Source organism: Artibeus jamaicensis, unplaced genomic scaffold, assembly GCF_021234435.1.
Source record: "Artibeus jamaicensis isolate MK-2021 breed Jamaican fruit bat unplaced genomic scaffold, CSHL_Jam_final contig_354, whole genome shotgun sequence".
In the NCBI taxonomy this organism is placed as follows: domain Eukaryota; kingdom Metazoa; phylum Chordata; class Mammalia; order Chiroptera; family Phyllostomidae; genus Artibeus; species Artibeus jamaicensis.
In genome coordinates this window covers 1,329,274-1,348,217 of record NW_026521803.1, presented here as the reverse complement: position 1 = coordinate 1,348,217, position 18,944 = coordinate 1,329,274, and the positions used below count along the sequence as shown (strand labels likewise).

Here is an 18,944-nt window from a genome sequence, read left to right as displayed (position 1 = left end):
AGCACAAGGTAACGGTGGTCAAGTACATGGTGATGGAAAAAGATTTGACTTGGGGTAGTGACCACACAATGCAATATATAGATGATGTACTGTAGAACTGTTTATCTGAAACCTATATAATTTTATTAACCAATGTCATCCCTATATTTTTAACATAAGAAGGATGGATTTGATACAGCAAATCTCTAGGGGAGGTTTCTTAATATTTCTGTAATAAGAAAAATGTAAGTAGAAAGAGTCCCTACTGCAGGGATTAGCTGAGTCACTAAGTTGGCATGGTGAATGTGTCTGGCCAATCTGGAGGCTCATTTTTAATTCTCTCACATCTTAGATTTCTAGATTTCTTATATTCAACTCTAATACTAAGTACATTTAATAATCTATGATTCAATTAATGAGTTAACATAAGTTAAGAGATAAATTATGTAACTAGAAATAGCTTGTTTTAAATGTTGATCCACAGCAATGGTACTCATTTCATCAAATAAAATTTTTAGCAACTTTTTTAAATGACTGCCTAATTCATCTTTATAAACACAGTCCCTTTTCATCATGGGGAAGGATGTGCAGATTTTAGACATTTGCGTTACTTGGTGTTCAACAGAACCTCACACAGTGTTTTCATCATACACTTTGTACTAAAATGTGGTTTATATAAATGAAAATGTGAATGGCCATCGCCACTCACACAGAATGACATCAAAGAACACCCAGCCAGTCCACTCACCTTGGGGAGTTATCAGAGTTCTTCCATTCTTCTGACACCATCCAACTGGCTGGATATGAGGACTATTTATACCACACCTGCAAAAACAGCATTCTACTTAGATCTTATATTATTCAAGGATGAAAAAGGAATTCAATAGTAATGAACATTCTGGATATTAAGAAGTACCATGGAAATATTATTTCACAGCCAAGATGTAGCTAAGATAATTAGAAGTGATTTTTAGTATTATATAAGCTAAATGAACTTCTCTTTTACATAACCTTTTAAAAATTTAAAAGTATAAAATAAAAAGTTTTTACTATAACCTGAAATACCAGTAACATCCCCAAAGAGTGAACACTTTAATAGTCTTGTACAACTTCTTGCTAAGAGCAAGGGAAATATCAATAGGCCAGTCCGAATTTTAACAGGACAGCCCAATCAGACTCCACATGGCTTCACATTTCCTCCACCTCCGTTTCAAAGAATTCACACTATTCTACTTAAGATGCATACAACAACTAATCTTTGCTCTGCTTCTTAGTTCAAAGACAAAAACAGGGTCCCCTTCATGTACATGAAGAACCACAGCCTCAGTCAGGGACTTGTTGGTAATTCGGGACATGCTATGAAAAACTGCTACTAAAATTATTTGTGCCATTCCCTCTTACCTATTTCAGTGTTTTGCCCAGAAAACCCTTTTAATTCAAGCAATGTTAGCTTAATGGCATTGTTGCATGCATTTTCTCTGCTCTCCACAGGCTTTCAAATAATTCACCCCATTCTCCCTGAATCCTACCTTTTAAAAATATGACAGGGTGATTTTAACATTTTTCAGGAAAAAAAAATACTGCAAGTTCTTAACTCATCACAAAAAAAAAAAAATGCTCCCCTTACGAACTACACAAAATACAGTGAAGTACCCTGAACTGGTCATGTTATTTCAGATGAGTTCTCATTAGGTAACCACCCATGAAATGAAGACATGTTTCTTGGGCTCTTTAACTAGAGAAGGTAGTGAAAAGTCAGCCCCTAAATTCCTGTTGTTCATACTTTTAAGAACAGAAGAACAGCGATAGTACTGGAATGAAAACAAATTCTTAACACTGAACATGAATACACAGAAATAAAACGCACAATGGTGTCTCACCAGTAATCGTAACTATCATCCCAATTGTCAAAATGCACTAGTAAGCGATCTTCAACAATATCTGCTATGGTTGCCACACACACCAGTGAAGGGTTCTTCCTGTCGATGGCCTCCAGCTTCATTCCAACCTGAAATTCTTTAGGCACCGGCCCATTCTAACACAGCACCAGAGGGAGAGGCACAAAAAGAAACAGGACATGAAACAGCACTGAGCCACTGTCCAAACTTCCATGATGTTTAGCATCAGAAAAGTCTGTCAGTTATCCACACTTATCATGCTGAGTAAAGCCAGCAAATGCCACTAAAAATATTCCCACAAACTGTTAGAAAGTTGACATTCAGAACAAAGATGGGGAAATGAGTTTTTACACCGCGCTCTTCTCTTTCCCTGTGCAGGTCAGCTCTATCTGCCTTATCACTGTCACCTTCCCTCTTCCTCAGTTTTCAGAATAATGTGTGCTCATTTTAAATTATGATGTTTACTGAACACAGTAGTATCAAATAATTTCTTCTGGTCCCTATAGGATTTTGAATAGTTTCCATATACCACTATTTTGGAAAAGTAATAAAGATATGCTCTTTAGTACCAAAATAACTTTCATCATATATGAAAATAGTGGTTTTTCAATATTTAAAGAACACACACACGAATCCACAAATAAAATTACAACTGAAAAAATCCAAATATTTTTTATTATATACACATAATTTTCGTATTAAAAACGATAAGGAATATGATTCACAATAATATTACAATGACAAAACTCCACTTTCATAAAGCTATAATTAGCCAGTGCTGGGATTTAGAAAATATACATACAGTATCTGGTTTTTTTTCTTTACTATCGATGCTGAACTCTGATTATATTTGTTAAAATCATCATTTTTCAAGATGATTTTACACTTCTTTCCTTAATACAATTCTATGAACCACATCGAGAATCTGTGTAACAGTGACTTTAAGAGCAGGACCCTGAAGCCTAGAAACGTTGGGTGAGTGTCCCACGGGGGACGGAGCCCACAGGCAACAAGGCTGACAGCTGACTGCAGGCTTCCCGACCCCTTTGGAGACGTGTGGCCTCCCTGCCGGGCCTGTGGGCCAAAAGGAGGCCAAAGCTACGATTTATCTTCCTTCTCTCTTTAAGACTTGTTAGGTTGCTGGGGACATAGATGGCATAACTGTCCTCTACCCAAATTCTCATACCCCTTGAATCTATATGAAACGCCACCCTCATTGTCATTACACATAAATCCAACTAGGCTGGTACATTAAAGTCCACCTGGGGTATTTACTCATCTCAAACACCAAAACTAAGTTTGAATGACTAGCTCACTAGAAGCACAAAGAAAAAAAAAACATTTCTAAAAGGCATTTTAAATTTTAGCTGGTTTTCAACATATATTTTTCAACTCTCTTTATCTAATAGCACTTTTAATTATATTTTTAAAGGAGAAAAAAGTACTCCCATAAGAAACTGATACATTAAGTGAGAAAAGTCAACCAGAAGTTGAGAATTCTTAAAAGATTAAAATACAACAGAATATATAATGATTTTTTAAAAATTTAAGCTCAAGGAAAAATCTAGTTTATATTGAGGCAGAAAATACTTACAGAACTTCTGTTCCTGAATAATTTCTTGGGAGCATTTTGCAATTTGTAGGCCTTCAAATAATTCATCCAAACAAATTTATCTTTTCTATAACCTAAAAAAGTATGGATTACTCAAGATAACCACAAGATATAACCATCTGCATACTAAATATATAATTCTTATTCAGTCTTCTGCCATAAATTAAATGTCCTTTAGCAGACTACAAAAGATTTAAATTAAAATCTCTAGCTTCTTTCAATGGTTTCTAATGTACAAACTTCAAGACTGTTGAATGTGATATCCCATCATGTAGATCACTCCTTACAAATTTTTTAAATTTATTAAGATATGGAATTGGTATCTGGCAACTAATAGGTGTCTCGTATCCCATTGGGACTTTCCAAAATGGGCAAAGGAAGTAGACAAAAGCCCTGAGTTTGTCATCACTCCTGAAGAAGCCACGTCACCAAGACCATCAGGGGTCCTGATGGTACAACAGTCCAGGTATCAGACATATGGTGTAAATTACAGAAACACCATCATAATCCAAAGGCCATTGGCAGCTCCAGCTGTCTGATCCATAGCTTTACAGGTTTCCCATTAAAAAATGCATTATCCTGCCACCCATGTGCCCTAAACGTAGCTCACTGGGTGCTGGCCCAATTAAAACTGGCTCAATAAATATTTTCTGTCGGTGTTAATATTAATATTTAGAATAAAAGTCAAACTCCTTGCACAGCCTTCAAAGCCATGGCTGCATCTCTAATTTCATCTCCTATCTTCTCACCTTTGCTTCTGCTGTAGCCACATTCATTCCTTGTTATTACTCAACTGCACCAAGCATGCTCTGGCCCCAGCACATTTACTCTTGCTTTTCTCTTTGACAAGTGCTCTTACCCAGGCAGCCACACTGCTGCCTCTCTCATTTTACCCATGAATCTGCCAAATGTCACCTTCTCAGGCTTTCTTCTCCATGCTGAGTCAGAATGTCCCTGTGATTCTCAGCCCTCCCACCCTGCCACTCCCTCCCTGCTACTGACTCTTTATCTTTGTTTACTGTTCTCTCCTTTAGAATGAAAGCCCCATGTAGGCAGAGGTGGTTTGTTTTATTTGGTGCTATATGCCCAGTGCCTGCACAGAGGAAGGGCTCCATAAATACCTACCAAATGAATGAGCCTGTGGTGTGCTACAAGCTTCCATGACACCCAGCAATCTAAAGGACTCTGTCATTAGTCTCAGGGACAGATCCCAAAGGATACCTTGAGTTGGTTACTAAGAATAAATGACTACATACTAACTCCAGAAGTTTCCACAGCCATCAAATAATTTAGCATCCAACCAGGATATCTTACACAGAACTTTGCTAAGCAAAGAAATGGGCCCATTGTCACCTCAGCTGGGCAATCCTCACCTCACTAGCACACAGCAAATAAAAAGGGCTTCAGTCACATGTGCCAGGCCCACATTCCTCTAGCACATAACAAAAGACACGAATGAGACTTTTATTTCCCATTAAAACACTGAAATGGGTTTCTCTTTCATACCTCCGTGTTCTCCATGAGTTCTGCTGGAACAATGACAGAAACTCAAGCCTCCTCCCTGTCCAGAACCAATGACTGAGATATCTAATTTCAACTGTGATTTAAACATGTTTCTTCATTTCTCATATGGTTCAATAAACCTTATGTGAAATGCAATACCTTCACAAGATTTTATTTCTGCCCTAGTTGCCTTATCAGAGTATCTTACTCAAATAGTCTTCAATGTTTTTCTCTTAAAGACATTTATTTCTAAGAATGGTACCCTTACAGACTTACTCTTTTTTGAAGATCAAACTTTCATTTTAGAAATTAAATCACACCAGGCTCTTGTGTAATTATGTCATGGAAATGTTGTTAAATAAAACTGAAATTAGAACTCACTCTCTCTCCATCCTGGCTTACCCTTAGGGATATGCAATTCATGTTTGGTCTTTTCACACCAGCCTATGGGATGAAGGTCAGGGGAACCAGCATTGGTCCAAAAATCATAGCAGCTTAAATAACCATCAAAATGAAGCCTTAGACGGTAACCACACACCTGCAAAATGGAACGTTTGCCGTTGTTCCTTGTGTCATGAGTTTGAAGTATACAAAAAAATTAACAAAATATTCACATATTCTGTCAGTGCCATCAATGTAATGAACCAATCCTCCCATCTACTTATAGATGACATCTAAATAAGACAAAATGCTGACAAAATACACTAGATTTTTTTCTGCAAAAATAATTACCCTTTCCCTCAGTCTAGGAATCTGAGGTCAATTTACCCGTCCATTACTCCATGAGTTTATTAACTCAAATCTGTCAAACATTCCTTTCAGAAACCCCATCTAGCTAAAGTACAAAGCAAAAACCAAATGGGCATGGACTTATTTCAACTCTAACATATAAACCCAGCATACTCAATAAAGGAAATAATAAAACAATCTGAGAAATGCATCATCTAAACATGATATATAAATTTAATAGCCATAACCAATCAGCAAATGAATAGTTTTCTATGTTTGGGGTTATTAAAAATATACATATCTTTTATCAATTTAATAGTATAAAATGTTTAGTATATATGACATTTTATAAGCCATGTACTTTCATCAACAGCTCTTCATGCTACATAATTTTCAAAATGTACTTATTTATGTAAATATATAATTCATATGTGTGGATATTTTTCATATGCATTTTTAATTAATTCAGCTAAAACTTCAATAATTACATCTTTAACAGATAAAAGCAACAATGTGAGACTCACTGATTGTAATCAACCTCAGGTGAAAACTATTTACCAATTAACTCAAGAGTATTTGCTAGGGATGAAAAACTTATTAAAGAGCTAATCTTCAGAAGAAAAAATCATTAAGAAACATATTTTACCCATCATTGACTAAAATTATAATGTATTGGAGCTTATTTAGAACAGAAAGTACTCGATTCATTATTCTCTAGAAAATTCTCTTCTGTCATTTCATGCTGCAATTAGAACAAAACAATAACACCAACTCTTACCTCAGCTACAGAAAGCACACAAAATACAGCTGGGTGTCGGGGGTCAATGCCTTCTAATCTCATTCCAATCTGAAAACCATTTTCATACTCTGGAAAGGACTGGTCCTAAAGAATTCCATGATATAACATTAGCCACTGAAATATATTCACAATTTAACACTAAAACACTTGGTGTGGCTATGCAATCAAAAACTTACCGCACTAACTTGAAAGCTCAGTAATATAGCTAAGAATATTGGGTTGACCAAAATGTCCACTTAGTTTTTTTTTAATAAAAGAATATTTTTCATTGTCACCAGTAACTTTATTGATTTGGATATTTTGAGTAAGTCGGCTATCTCCTGCATAGTATAATGTTGATTGTTCTCAATTAATGTCTTCGTTACTATTGACTTCACCATGTCTACCCGACCATGGAACATTGTCTGGCGAGAAATCTCCAGCACAAAACTTCACAGACCACTTTTGACACATTCCATCAGTCACAGCACCTTCTCCATACACTGCACAGTCTTTTTTGGTATTTCAAGTGAGTTTTTACCATTCCTAAATAATAAAGTATAGTGTGCAAAAAAAGTGTATTTTCTTCCATCATCAATATTAAAACTGCTACATAAAAATTCACCAATTTTGATGTTTTTTAAAAAATGTACACTGATATGACAGCTGTCACAATATAATCTAACAAAATTGATTTGTAGTATATCAAAATGAAGTAAAGTGCTGAAGTCATCTTAGTGGGGAAAAAAAAACAAAGTTTTTGGCCAGTCCAACAGAAGGATGCTGTTATATATTTAACCCTGAAAGATGGTTTGATCATTTTTATGTGCTGTGTTTGAAATAGTACACAGATAGTCAGCATGCACAAAACTTTATGCCCTGTGAACTCATTTATTCTTTTTTTAAAAAAATATTTTATTTATATTTAGATAAATGAGAGGGGAAGGAGAAAGAGATGGAGAGAAACATCAGTGTGTGATTGCCTCTCATGCACCCCCACTGGGGACCTGGACCACAACCCAGGCATGTACCCTGACAGGAATCGAGCCAATGACCCTTTGGTTCACAGGCTGGCACTCAATCCTCTGAGCCACACCAGCCAGGACTGAACGCATTTTCTTTTGCTTATTTTTTATTAATGATTTGAAGGAGTTCTTCTTGAAACAACCCTTTATTGATTATAATGATTACCTATCACTAGTCTGTGACTTGGCTCTTCATTTTGTCTCTGATGACCTTGATGTACAGATTCATTTTAAATTTTAATGTAGTAAATACATCAGTTACTTCCTATACAGTGTGTACATTTAGCCTGTGAAATCCCCTGCAAACCTGAAGTTACAGTTATTCTCCTAGTGCTCTTTTAAATTTTTTTTCTTCATATTTAAATCCATAATGCAACTGGAACTGACTTTTTCTGTGGTGTGAGGTAGGACTCTATTTTTTCATATGGAAAAGTCCAAGATGTTTTTTAAATTTTCACACAGACTACAAAAATGCTTTGTCATGCTTATTTCTGTGTACCTTTTAATGCTTATTGCTGTTTTAAATAAAATCTAATTAATAACAGACTAATTTGTCCCCACATGTTATTTAGTTTAATACTAATCTTATTTCCCACAGCCTTGCTGAACTACTATTAGTTTTGAGCAGTTTCAAGCAGATTCAGCACTACTAGTCAATTGATTCTTCATTGCAAATGAACTTACAAGTATACTAATGAAAAAATGATTATTAAAATATAATTACGGGCTGCTTTTTAATCACTAATGGTATTACTATTTGTTAATGCTTAACATATGAATGCCTATTTTAAGTGAAATTTATTTTTTGAGAAACTTCTCATTTGAAAATATCAAATTTAAGTTGCAAAAACAAAACTGTAAATACTTATAGCCTTTGCCTCAATTTACTAATATTCTACCTCATTTGCTTTATCATTTCCATTTGCTTCCTTGCTCTTCTGTGTATATACAGAAATACATATGTACATATGTACATATATGTATGTACATATGATTTTTTCTGAATCATTCAAGAGTCTTTTACCCCAAAATGCTAAATATTTTTCAGTAAGAGCGGATATTCCCTAAGAATAAAAACATTCTCTTATGTCCTGGCTGGTATAGCTCACTGGATAGAGCACAGACTACAAACCAAAGGGTCACCAATTCAATTCCCAGTCAGGGCACATGCCTGGGTTGCAGGCCAGGTCCCCAGTGGGGACCATGTAAGAGGTAACCACACACTGATATTTCTCTCTCTTTCTTTCTCCCTCCCTTCCCCTCTCTAAAAATATATAAATAAAATCTTTAAAAAAAATTCTCTTACATAAAATAGCTATTTATCAGCCTCTGTAAATTTAACACACACACGACAATTTTAACTAATTTTGTATTCACATTCAAATTCTGATCTATCCAACAATGAACTGTATAACACTTTTCCCCATCCAGAATAGAATTCAGTCTATTTTTTAAAGATTTTATTTATTTTTTTAGAGGGAAGGGGGAAAGACATGGAGAGAAACATCAATGTGTCGTTGCCTCTAACACACCCCCCACTGGCCTACAACCCAGGCATGTGCACTGACTGGGAATTGAACCAGCAACCCCTTGCTTCGCAGGCCAGCACTCAATCCACTGAGCCACACTAGCCAGGGTTTGGGTCAGATATTAAATTTAGTTGACATGTCTCTTTAGTCTTCCTTAATCTGGAACATTTTCCACAGCATTTCTTTAACTTTCATAACAGTGCCATTTTTAAAAAACATAGTCTTCCCCCTCCCCTATTTTATTAAAATACCTGGCTGGTGTCGCTCAGTGAGTGGATTGAGCATGGGCCTGCGAACTAGACAATCGCGGTTCGATTCCCAGTCAGGGCCCATGCCTGGGTTACAGGCCAGGTCCCAGCAGGGGACGCATGAGAGGCAACCATACATTGATATTTCTCTCCCTCTCTCCTTCCCTTCCCCTCTAAAGATAAGTAAATAAAATATTTTTTAAAAAATAGAAAGCTCCTCATTTTGTATTTTTCTGATATTTCCCCACGATCAGATTCAGGTTATGAATTATTTTGCCAGTATACTACATGGATGATGATGTGCCATTCTCATGATACCACATCTGAAGCCACGTGATGTTCATATGTCCCCTCAGTGGTGATGTTAATTTTGATCACACAACTACAGTGTTGTCCAGTGTTGTTCAATTCTTTCACTATACAAGTGCATACAGATCACACATATACATACATATATAAACATGTACACATGTATATCTATGCATCCATATATATTTTTATAAATCATAAACTCAAACATATTCATCTAATTCCAATCCATCCCAAAGGACTTGTTCCACCTTTTTTTATCCATATATGTATCTCCCTTCTAACAAGGTCAATGTATTTACTCATGTGCTAACTCCTAGAGTATGCCTATTTTAGCTTCAGAATTGTTTTACCCACACCACTACAATAAATAAATTCACCTACAAAAAGAGTTCAATATTTCTTTGCAATTTTCCCTCCTGGCTCCTCTGAAATCCACAGATGAGGTATACAGTGTATATGTGTGTATATATATGTGTGTGTGTGTGTATATATATATATATATATAAAATAGTCTGTCCAGAAGGTATCCAGACATGTAACATGAAAAACAGAGGCATTTACTGAAGAAGATACAAGATGTAAGAAACACTGTACATAGGACAAGGACACCTCAGTCCCCTTCAAAGCAAGCACCTTGAGACCTCACCTAGTTCTCCCAATCGCCATCAGCTGCCCCATCATATTTTCCTGAATCTCATCAACAATCTGAAATCTCTTCCCTTTTAAAGGTGATTTTAGTTTGGGGAAAAATCAGAAGTCACAGGGCTCCAGGTCTGGGCTGTAGTAAGGCTGAGTCACCTGGGTGATCTAATATTTTGCTAAGAACTATGCACAAGGCATGATGCATGAGCAGCGCATTGCTGTGATGAAGCTGCCAATCACCAGCTGTCCTTAGCTGTGGCCTTCAGAATCACCTGAATAGTTTCCACGGAGGAATGTTCAAGCTTAACACAAAATTTGAAGCAAATTCATTGCTCTGCACATTCAGTCATTTTGAATGCAACAGCCACACACTACACATGCTCACTTAATGTTGTCTACCACCCCTGCTGACTAGTACAGTGAAGTCATCATTGTCTGCACATACACATTCCAGTCCTTGGCTGCCAGTTTACATCAATGTCACACGGCCCATTCTCTTTACATTAACAATGGCTGGGCTTCTCCTGGACAGACCTTGTTATATTTGGATTAATTTTTGTGTTTGTTTCTTCAGTACAGTTATGATATTCACTTGAAATATGGTTGAGTCCATTTGTTCAATTTGCTTTTAGTTCCCAATGATTTATTTTTATATTTTAATATGCAGAATGTTAACATGCTTCCAGAAGTTAAAGCTGTATGAAAAGGTACTCAAAGGAGTGTCTCTTTTGTCCATATCCTATCCACCTCATTCCACCTCATGTGCATAACCAACCTCACTGTTTTCCGGTTTATCTTTCCTAGGTTTCTATATGTAAAAATAAGCAGTTGTTTTTTTCTTCACTTTCTTTTTCTTCTTAGAAAAGGTAGCATAATATACATGCTGATTTCTTCCTAATGTCCCCTAGAAACCACTCCATGTCAGGTCACAATTGTCCATATTCCTTTTTATAACTGCATTGTACTCCACTATGGGTAGGCACCATAGTTTGTTCAACCTTCTTCTATAGTACTTGGGGTATATGCCTTTTTTATAAGAACATGAAATTTAAAAAAATATTTATGAATTGTCTTGTAAAATGTCATTAAAAACTTTCTTACGTTCACAGATCATTTTAAAAGCTTCCAAAAGAAAAACTTAAAAGATAACAGAACCCAAAAATGAAATGACAAAAAAGAATGATTTCTCAGGAATATTTTGTTTCTACCAAAATAAATGTCATGTGTGTGTTTTAACTCTCCCAGCCGTCTTCTCACATCTACTCTGTTTTCTAGCAGATTATATTTAACAAGTATTGTGTGACTACCTCACGTTCACTGCTTTGAAATTTCTCAGTTAACTTTAAAAGCACCCCATACATATACATATACTTACACACAACACTGATAAGAAGGCAAAAGGAAAGAAGAGACCTCAGGGGGAGTATATGAATAATACCAAAAGAAAGTCTAAGAAGCTATAGAAACTGAGAGAACATTTTTCATATTTTAACAAAACTGATGAGTAATTGGAACCAAATTGAGCAGACAATACCTCCTTATCAGATATGAATGATAAATTTAAAATACTGACAATAATTCATAGCTAGGAGCTACAATGATCAACATTACCTTGTCAGCATTTCAAAATGGCTTCTCAATTGAACATCTGGGAAACTTAAATAATGTTTCAAGGAATACTATGTGGCTAAAATGGCCATACCATTCCTTGAGAGTTTCACATAAAAAACAAAACATTCATTAATATCTGAAAGGCAACATTTAGTGAGAAATATCACTCTTTCATCCATCTCTTTTCTGTCGAATATTTTATTCATAGGAGATTTAATGACTTTTTTCCCTCTCTAAAAACCTTATATTTTATGAACATAATTGATATTTATGCTAATAAAATTATATTTTATGGTGGAAAGGGGGAACTGAAATCACACACTTAAAGAAAACAGTAAGCTCATTAAATTTAGTCATTAAAAAGTCATAAGGTTTATAGACCTGAAGGAAGCTTTTAAGATAAATAAACTTGAGCCCAGAGAGGTAAAGGGACTTTCTAAAGGTCACACAACCAGTGTGGCAGCAGAGCATAACCAAGAACCCAAGTCTTCTGAAAGCCTGACAACCATTTTTTCCACATAAGGAGAAAGACAGATGTGGCAACAAAACAAGCAGAACAAAATGAGGCTCAAGGCCAGAGAAGGCCATTTCCAAGGAAGCATCATGTGCTTGAGTACAGAAGTTAAAGTGTTCTGTTTTCTTATTTTTCCCCCAAAAAACAGTGCAAAATAATGCTGTATTATTAAATTGGTAAATTTATCACTAATGATGGAGGATTATTCAAAGTTTCATATCTCAGAGCAAAAGCAGGTACAAATTATATATTATTATCTACAAATAAGAGCATTAGGAAAATATATAAAAAACAAAGCACTGTGCCAAGAGAAAACACACAGGCTATTGGCAAAATTCCTCTATAAAATACAATGCATAGGGGCACTCATTATCATAAGTGCGTGCCAGTAAATCTCTGCTTCCTGGGTCCACGAAGTCACAAATGTACACCTTCCGCCAAGATGGAGGCATAGGTGGAGACACCATGCTTTCTCACACAACCAAGTTTAGAGACAACTAAATATTAGCAACAGAAAACACAGCCAGAACACAGAAAATTGAACTTTTCGGAAGTCTGATAACAACAAATTCTTCAGTCTGACCAGTAAGATGGGCGAAACCAGCAGCTGGTGGAGCAGGGTTGCACAGGAAAACTCAGTCAGACGGACTCAGGCACAGGGTTGGACCTGGTGGGCGACCCAGCAACCACGGGGAAACAGCGAGGGAGCAGGGCTGCGGATTGACTGTGGTCACGCATTCATGTGTGGATAGACAAGCGAGGGAGTGGGCAATTGGATGGAAGCCAGCAAGCCCCAGAGGCAAGCATCAGTGGAAGGTGCCGCCATTTCCCCCCTCTGACTCCGCTTCCATATACAGCATCATAACCCAGCGACTCTGAGTGGTCCAGCCTCGGTGAACCACCTAAGGCTCTGCTACTCACCAAGCGGCTTGAAACAGCAGAGGGGGCTGCCATTTCCCCACTCTGCCCCGCCTCCACATACAGAGTCACAACCCAGCGACCTGGGAGTCCAAAGCTCTGCTCCTCAGACTTAACGGGCGCAAACAGACCAAAAATGGCTCAAGAAGATCTCAAAGCCCCAGAGCCTATAAATCTAAGCAATGAAGAAATAGCAAAACTCTCAGATGCACAGTTTAAAACACTGGTGATCAGGATCCTCGCAGAACTGGTTGATTATAGCCACAAATTAGACAAACATATGAAGGTGAAACTAATTGAAATGAATGGAATTGCACAGGAAACCAATAGCAATGAAAAGGAAACTGGGACTCAAATCAATGGAGTGGACCAGAAGAAAGCAAATAATGGCCAAACAGAAAAGAGTGAAGAAGCAAGAATTCAAAAAAATGAGGAGAGTCTTAGGAACCTCCAGGACATCTTTAAAAGCTCCAACATCCAAATTATAGGGGTACCAGAAGGGGGAAAGGAACAGCCACCAGTGGAAAACTTATTTGAACAAATAATAAAGGAGAATTTCCCCAATCTGGCAAAGGAAATAGACTTCCAGGAAATCTAGGAAGCTCAGAGAGTCCCAAAGAAGTTGGACCCAAGAAGGAACACACCAAGGCACATCATCATTACATTAGCCAAGATTAAAATGAAGGAGAGAATCCTAGAAGCAGCAAGAGCTAAGGGGACAGTCACCTACAAAGGAGTTCCCATCAGACTGTCAGCGGATTTCTCAAAAGAGACGTTACAGGCAAGAAGGGGCTGGAAAGAGGTATTCCAAGTCATGAAATCCAAAGGCCTACATCCAAGATTGCTCTATCCAGCAAAACTTTCATTTAGAATGGAAGAATACATAAAGGCTTCTCAGATAAGATCAAATTCAAGGAGTTCATCATCACCAAGCCCTTATTATATGAAATGTTAAAGGGACTTACCTAAGAAAAAGAAGTTAAAAAAACATGAACAGTGAAAGGACAACAAGCTCACAGTTATTAACAACCACACCTAAAACGAAAGCAAACTAAAAGGACAGCTAGATCAGGGGTGGAAACATAGAAATGAAGATCTCGAGGAGGGTTAGCAATAGGGGAGTGGGAGGAGGAGAAGAGGGGAGAAGGTACAGAAAATAAGTAGCATAGACAGTAGATAAAAAATAGATGGGGGGAAGAGAATAGTATGGGAAATATAGAATCTAAAGAACTTGAGACACATGGTCATAAACTAAAGGGTGATAATGGTGGGGACGGTGGGTAGGGTGGAGGGGAATGAAGGGGGGAATAGAACAACTGTAATGGCATAATCAATAAAAAATTAATTAAAAACAAAACAAAAAAAACAAATGTACAGCATGAACATTTCTTGGACATTTGACAGATAAATGGCAGAAATTCTGGACATTTTACTCTATTCATCACTGAGAACCCATGTTAAGAGCAGAGAGATGATGTTTATAATAATTATTTCTGAGCCATTGTATGGACTGTAAAAGGCTAGTAGCCATCAGCACCAGCAGTACATCAACTATATACGTGTTACAAAAAGTGTCAATACAGGACATGGAAGATTCAATTTGAATGCCCATAGACATTCTATTTTATACATAGGCAAAAGCTGGCAGTAAACAAGATTTCCTTATATTAATTCACTGTTGAAGTAAATGGAAGAATCTGGGCATGCAATGGAATCAGAGACACTGAGGCATGTATTTTTATCATGCTATGCAAAAGACTGGGCAAGGACCATAGACCTCTTGTTTCCAAATCTTAATGGGATGGTTGTCAAAGGAAAAGATGTTCATAAGAATCTGATATGCAGATGTTCAAAACAAAATTTCTTTTAACAACAAAAATTACTGCCATGAGTTCAGTAGCTTTCTTAATGGTTTATCTCAGCAACATCTTTTGAATCTTAAACAGTCCCAATGTGTGTCTTCCAGGGTTGAAATGTCACAATTTAGGACTTCTGACGAAGATGGAGGCATAGGTAGAGACACTTTACCTCCTCACACAACCAAAGAATGACAACAAATTTAAAAACAAAAAATAACCAAAAGTGCCAGAAAATCAAACTGTATGGAAGTTCAACCTCCAAGGAGTTAAAGAAGAAACACTCATCCAGACCAGTAGGAGGGGTAGAGAAGACGTACAGCAAGGTGGCAGCTGGCAAATCAGGTGGTCTCACATTTGCATGCACATAAACTGAGAGGAACAACAAGATAGACCACAAAACCCAAGGTTCCATTGTGGGGAAATAAAGCCTCAAAACCTCTGACTAAAAATTCTGCGGGGGTTATGGAAACAAGAGAAATTCCAAGTCTCACAGGAGAGTCTGTTGGAGAGACCCACAGGATCCAAGAATGTACAAAAAGACATGGCCCCCAACCTCAAGGAATCAGCACCAGAAGGGCCCAATTCACTTGTGAAAGTGACTGAAAGCCAGCTGAAAGCTGAACAAGTGGCACTGTTCCCTCTCAGACTCCTACCCCACATACAGTGCCACAACGCAGCCAGGTGGGTTGCCCCACCTTGGCAAATACCTTAGGCTCCCTTACAAAAAAAAATGGCCAGATGAAAGATTAGGTCAAACCTCCAAAAACAGAACTAAGTGGTGAAGAGACAGCCAAACTATCAGATGCACAGTTCAAAACACAGGTAATCAGGATACTCACAGAGTATGGTCACCAGAGGAAAAAGTGAAAGCTATGCTAAGTGAAATAAAAGAAAATGTACAAGGAATGAACAGAGATGGGAAGCAAACTGAGACTCAAATCAACAGTGTGGACCAGAAGAAAGAGAGAAACATTCAACCAGAAAAGGATGAAGAAACAAGAATCCAAAAAAATGACAAGAGGCTTAGGAACCTCTGGGAAAACTTTAAATGTTCCAACATCAGAATTATAGGGGTGTCAGAAAGAGAAAAGGAAGAGCAAGAAATCGCAAACTTATTTGAAAAAAATAATGGAGAACTTCCCCAATCTAGCAAAGGAAATAGATTTCCAGGAAATTCAGGAAGCTCAGAGAGTCCCAGAAAAGTTGGACCCATGGAACAACACGCCAAGACATCATAAATACGTTACCCAACATTAAAGATAAGGAATCTTAAAAGCAGCAAGAGAGAAGGACACAGTTACCTATAAAGAATGCCCATAAGACTGTCAGCTTATGGGCACATGATTTCTCAAAGGAAACCTTGCAGGCAAGAAGGAACTAGAAAGAAGCATTTGAAGTTATGAAAGGCAAGAACCTACATCCAAGATTACTCTATCCAGCAAAGCTTTCATTTAGAATAGAAGGGCAGATAAAGTATTTCCCAGATAAGGTAAAGCTAAAGGAGTTCATCATTACCAAGCCCTTATAATATGAAATGTTAAAGGGACTTAACTAAAAAAAAGAAGATCAAAACTATGACCAGTAAAATGACAACTCAAAACTATCAATAACTGAGCCTAAACTGAAAACAAAAAACAAAAACTAAGCAAACAACTAGAACAAGGACAGAATCACAGAAATGGAGATCACATGGAGGCTTATCAGTGGGGAAAGGGAGAGAGGAGGATGGGGGAAAAAGTACAGGAAATATGAAGCATAAATGGCAGGTACAAAATAGGGGAGAGGTTGAGAATAGTATGGGAAATGGAGAAGCCAAAGAACTTACATGTATGACCCATGGACATGAACTAAGGTGGGGGAATGCTGGTGGGAGGAGGAGTGCAGGGTCGAGGGGAATAAAGGGAGGGAAAAATGAGACAACTGTAAAAGCACAATCAATAAAGTATATATATTTTTTAAATGTCACAATTTGTATCAGGTTAATTCATGTAGTCAATTGTGATATAAACAACTTGACCTCAGGGAATTTAACTCTTTGTCAACACATGATTTTCTTTACTCAATATAAAAAAAATTATGTTATTGGTAGCCTAAAACTAAGTCAATTACTGTAGAAAGGAACATGAAGAAACATTTTCCTGCGACAAATACAACCAAAGAGAAAGTTACAAATGCATTCGGTGCTCTCTGTAGACAAAATTAGCCTGCCCAGTTTTGAGCATGATGATATGTTTCTTGACTTAGCAATGGATAAAACAAAAGATAATAATCTCAGGTTATCTTTAATCGAATATCCAAGATAATTTAGATCTATCTACAGGACCACCAAACATTTACTGTCATAGCTAACACATAAAATAATTAGATATAATTTTCCTGGTCAAGAGAAATGAAGAATAAGGAATGAGAAGAAAGGACTATTGAACATGAGTTATCCTTTATAAAGATGCCAAAAAATCAAACAAGCATTTTGAAGTGCTTAACTCTGAACCAAATCTTGTTCTAAGCACTTCACAGGTATCAACTCATTAAAGCATCATAAAAACTCTAAGAAAGAACTGTCGTTATGTGCAAAGTGCAGATGATGAAATGGGGGCACATTATATAATGTGTCTGGCTTTAGCATGTGGGTCATTACTGTCTCTGGTAGATTATTATGAAAAGTTAGGGGCAATACTATCCTACTCCCTAACTAAAAACTTCATAATTTTTAATATTTTATTTTATAATTTATGTTTAGAGTTTTTTAAATATCTCAAATTGGTGGTGTGAGTATTGGTGCTCTGTGACCATAAAGGTTCCCAGATGCCAAAAGTCTAGAAATGGTGGCATAGAGAATGCCACACCTCCAAGTATGGGAATTCAGAATTCAGTATAAAATAAACGTGGCATTTTCAGTCAGAAAAGTAAAGATAAATGGCACTAGGACATATGACTATCCATTTCGAGAGAAATTTTGAATTGTATTTCTATCACGACAGCATATATAAAAATAATTTTAGGTGGAGAGAAAATAGACACAATGCAATGCAGCTATTAAAAGGCACAGACCTGGATTTCCTCAGGTGGCACCATAGCCATGATGCACAGATAAATACAAAATGAGTGTCGGACCACTGAAATGCAACCATGTATATGACCATTATTCACGTATCTACATAAACATTTATACAGATCTGGGACTATACATAACAAATTATTTTGCATGGTTCACCTAGAAAGGGGAACCTGCAAAGAAAAAGCTTTGTATTTTTATACCCTTCTGTCTTGTTTAAATTTTTAAATCAACACACAACAATCAAGTGATAATGATGATAGGCAAGTAGGCAGGACCCAGGTAATAAGAAGTCTTATACATCTTGTTAAGGACCTCTTAGTTCATTTTTAGTTCATGAAATACCAGAAAAAGCTTTTTTCTCCCTTTCACAGGGGAGAAAAAACATTCTTGTATTTTATAAACATCTTATTCCTGGCAATGTGGAAAATTAACTAGAAAAGTAGCAAGACTAGAAACAGGGAAGATGGTTAAGGAGGCTTTTAATATCTACCAATAACTGAGGACTTCTCATGTACCAGGTACAGCATCTAACTGAACTTCTTTAAGCCTTAAAATCCCCTGTATTGGAACTGTTACAATCTCCATATCACATGTGAGCACACAGGCTCAGAAGAGGGCACACATGCTCCCCTTGCACAACTAGTCAGTTAAAACCTAGAAATTAAATCCAAACCCTGGTCTGTGTGCTTCAATGCAAAGGTTGCAGTAACCTGGACAAGAGATAATGAG

General features: G+C 36.9%; 1 protein-coding gene across 1 annotated transcript in view; it reads right to left on the bottom strand.

The window, feature by feature from the left end:
* The window catches only part of L3MBTL4 (L3MBTL histone methyl-lysine binding protein 4), a 435,810-nt gene that overhangs the window by 283,272 nt on the left and 133,594 nt on the right, over positions 1 to 18,944 (bottom strand). Inside the window, exons 6-10 of the mRNA XM_053664334.1 lie at positions 6,500 to 6,604; positions 5,395 to 5,530; positions 3,472 to 3,563; positions 1,860 to 2,014; positions 728 to 804 (exon numbers count right to left, since the gene is read on the bottom strand). Coding sequence (XP_053520309.1) covers positions 728 to 804; positions 1,860 to 2,014; positions 3,472 to 3,563; positions 5,395 to 5,530; positions 6,500 to 6,604 — 565 coding nt within the window. The remainder of the gene's footprint in view (positions 1 to 727; positions 805 to 1,859; positions 2,015 to 3,471; positions 3,564 to 5,394; positions 5,531 to 6,499; positions 6,605 to 18,944) is intronic.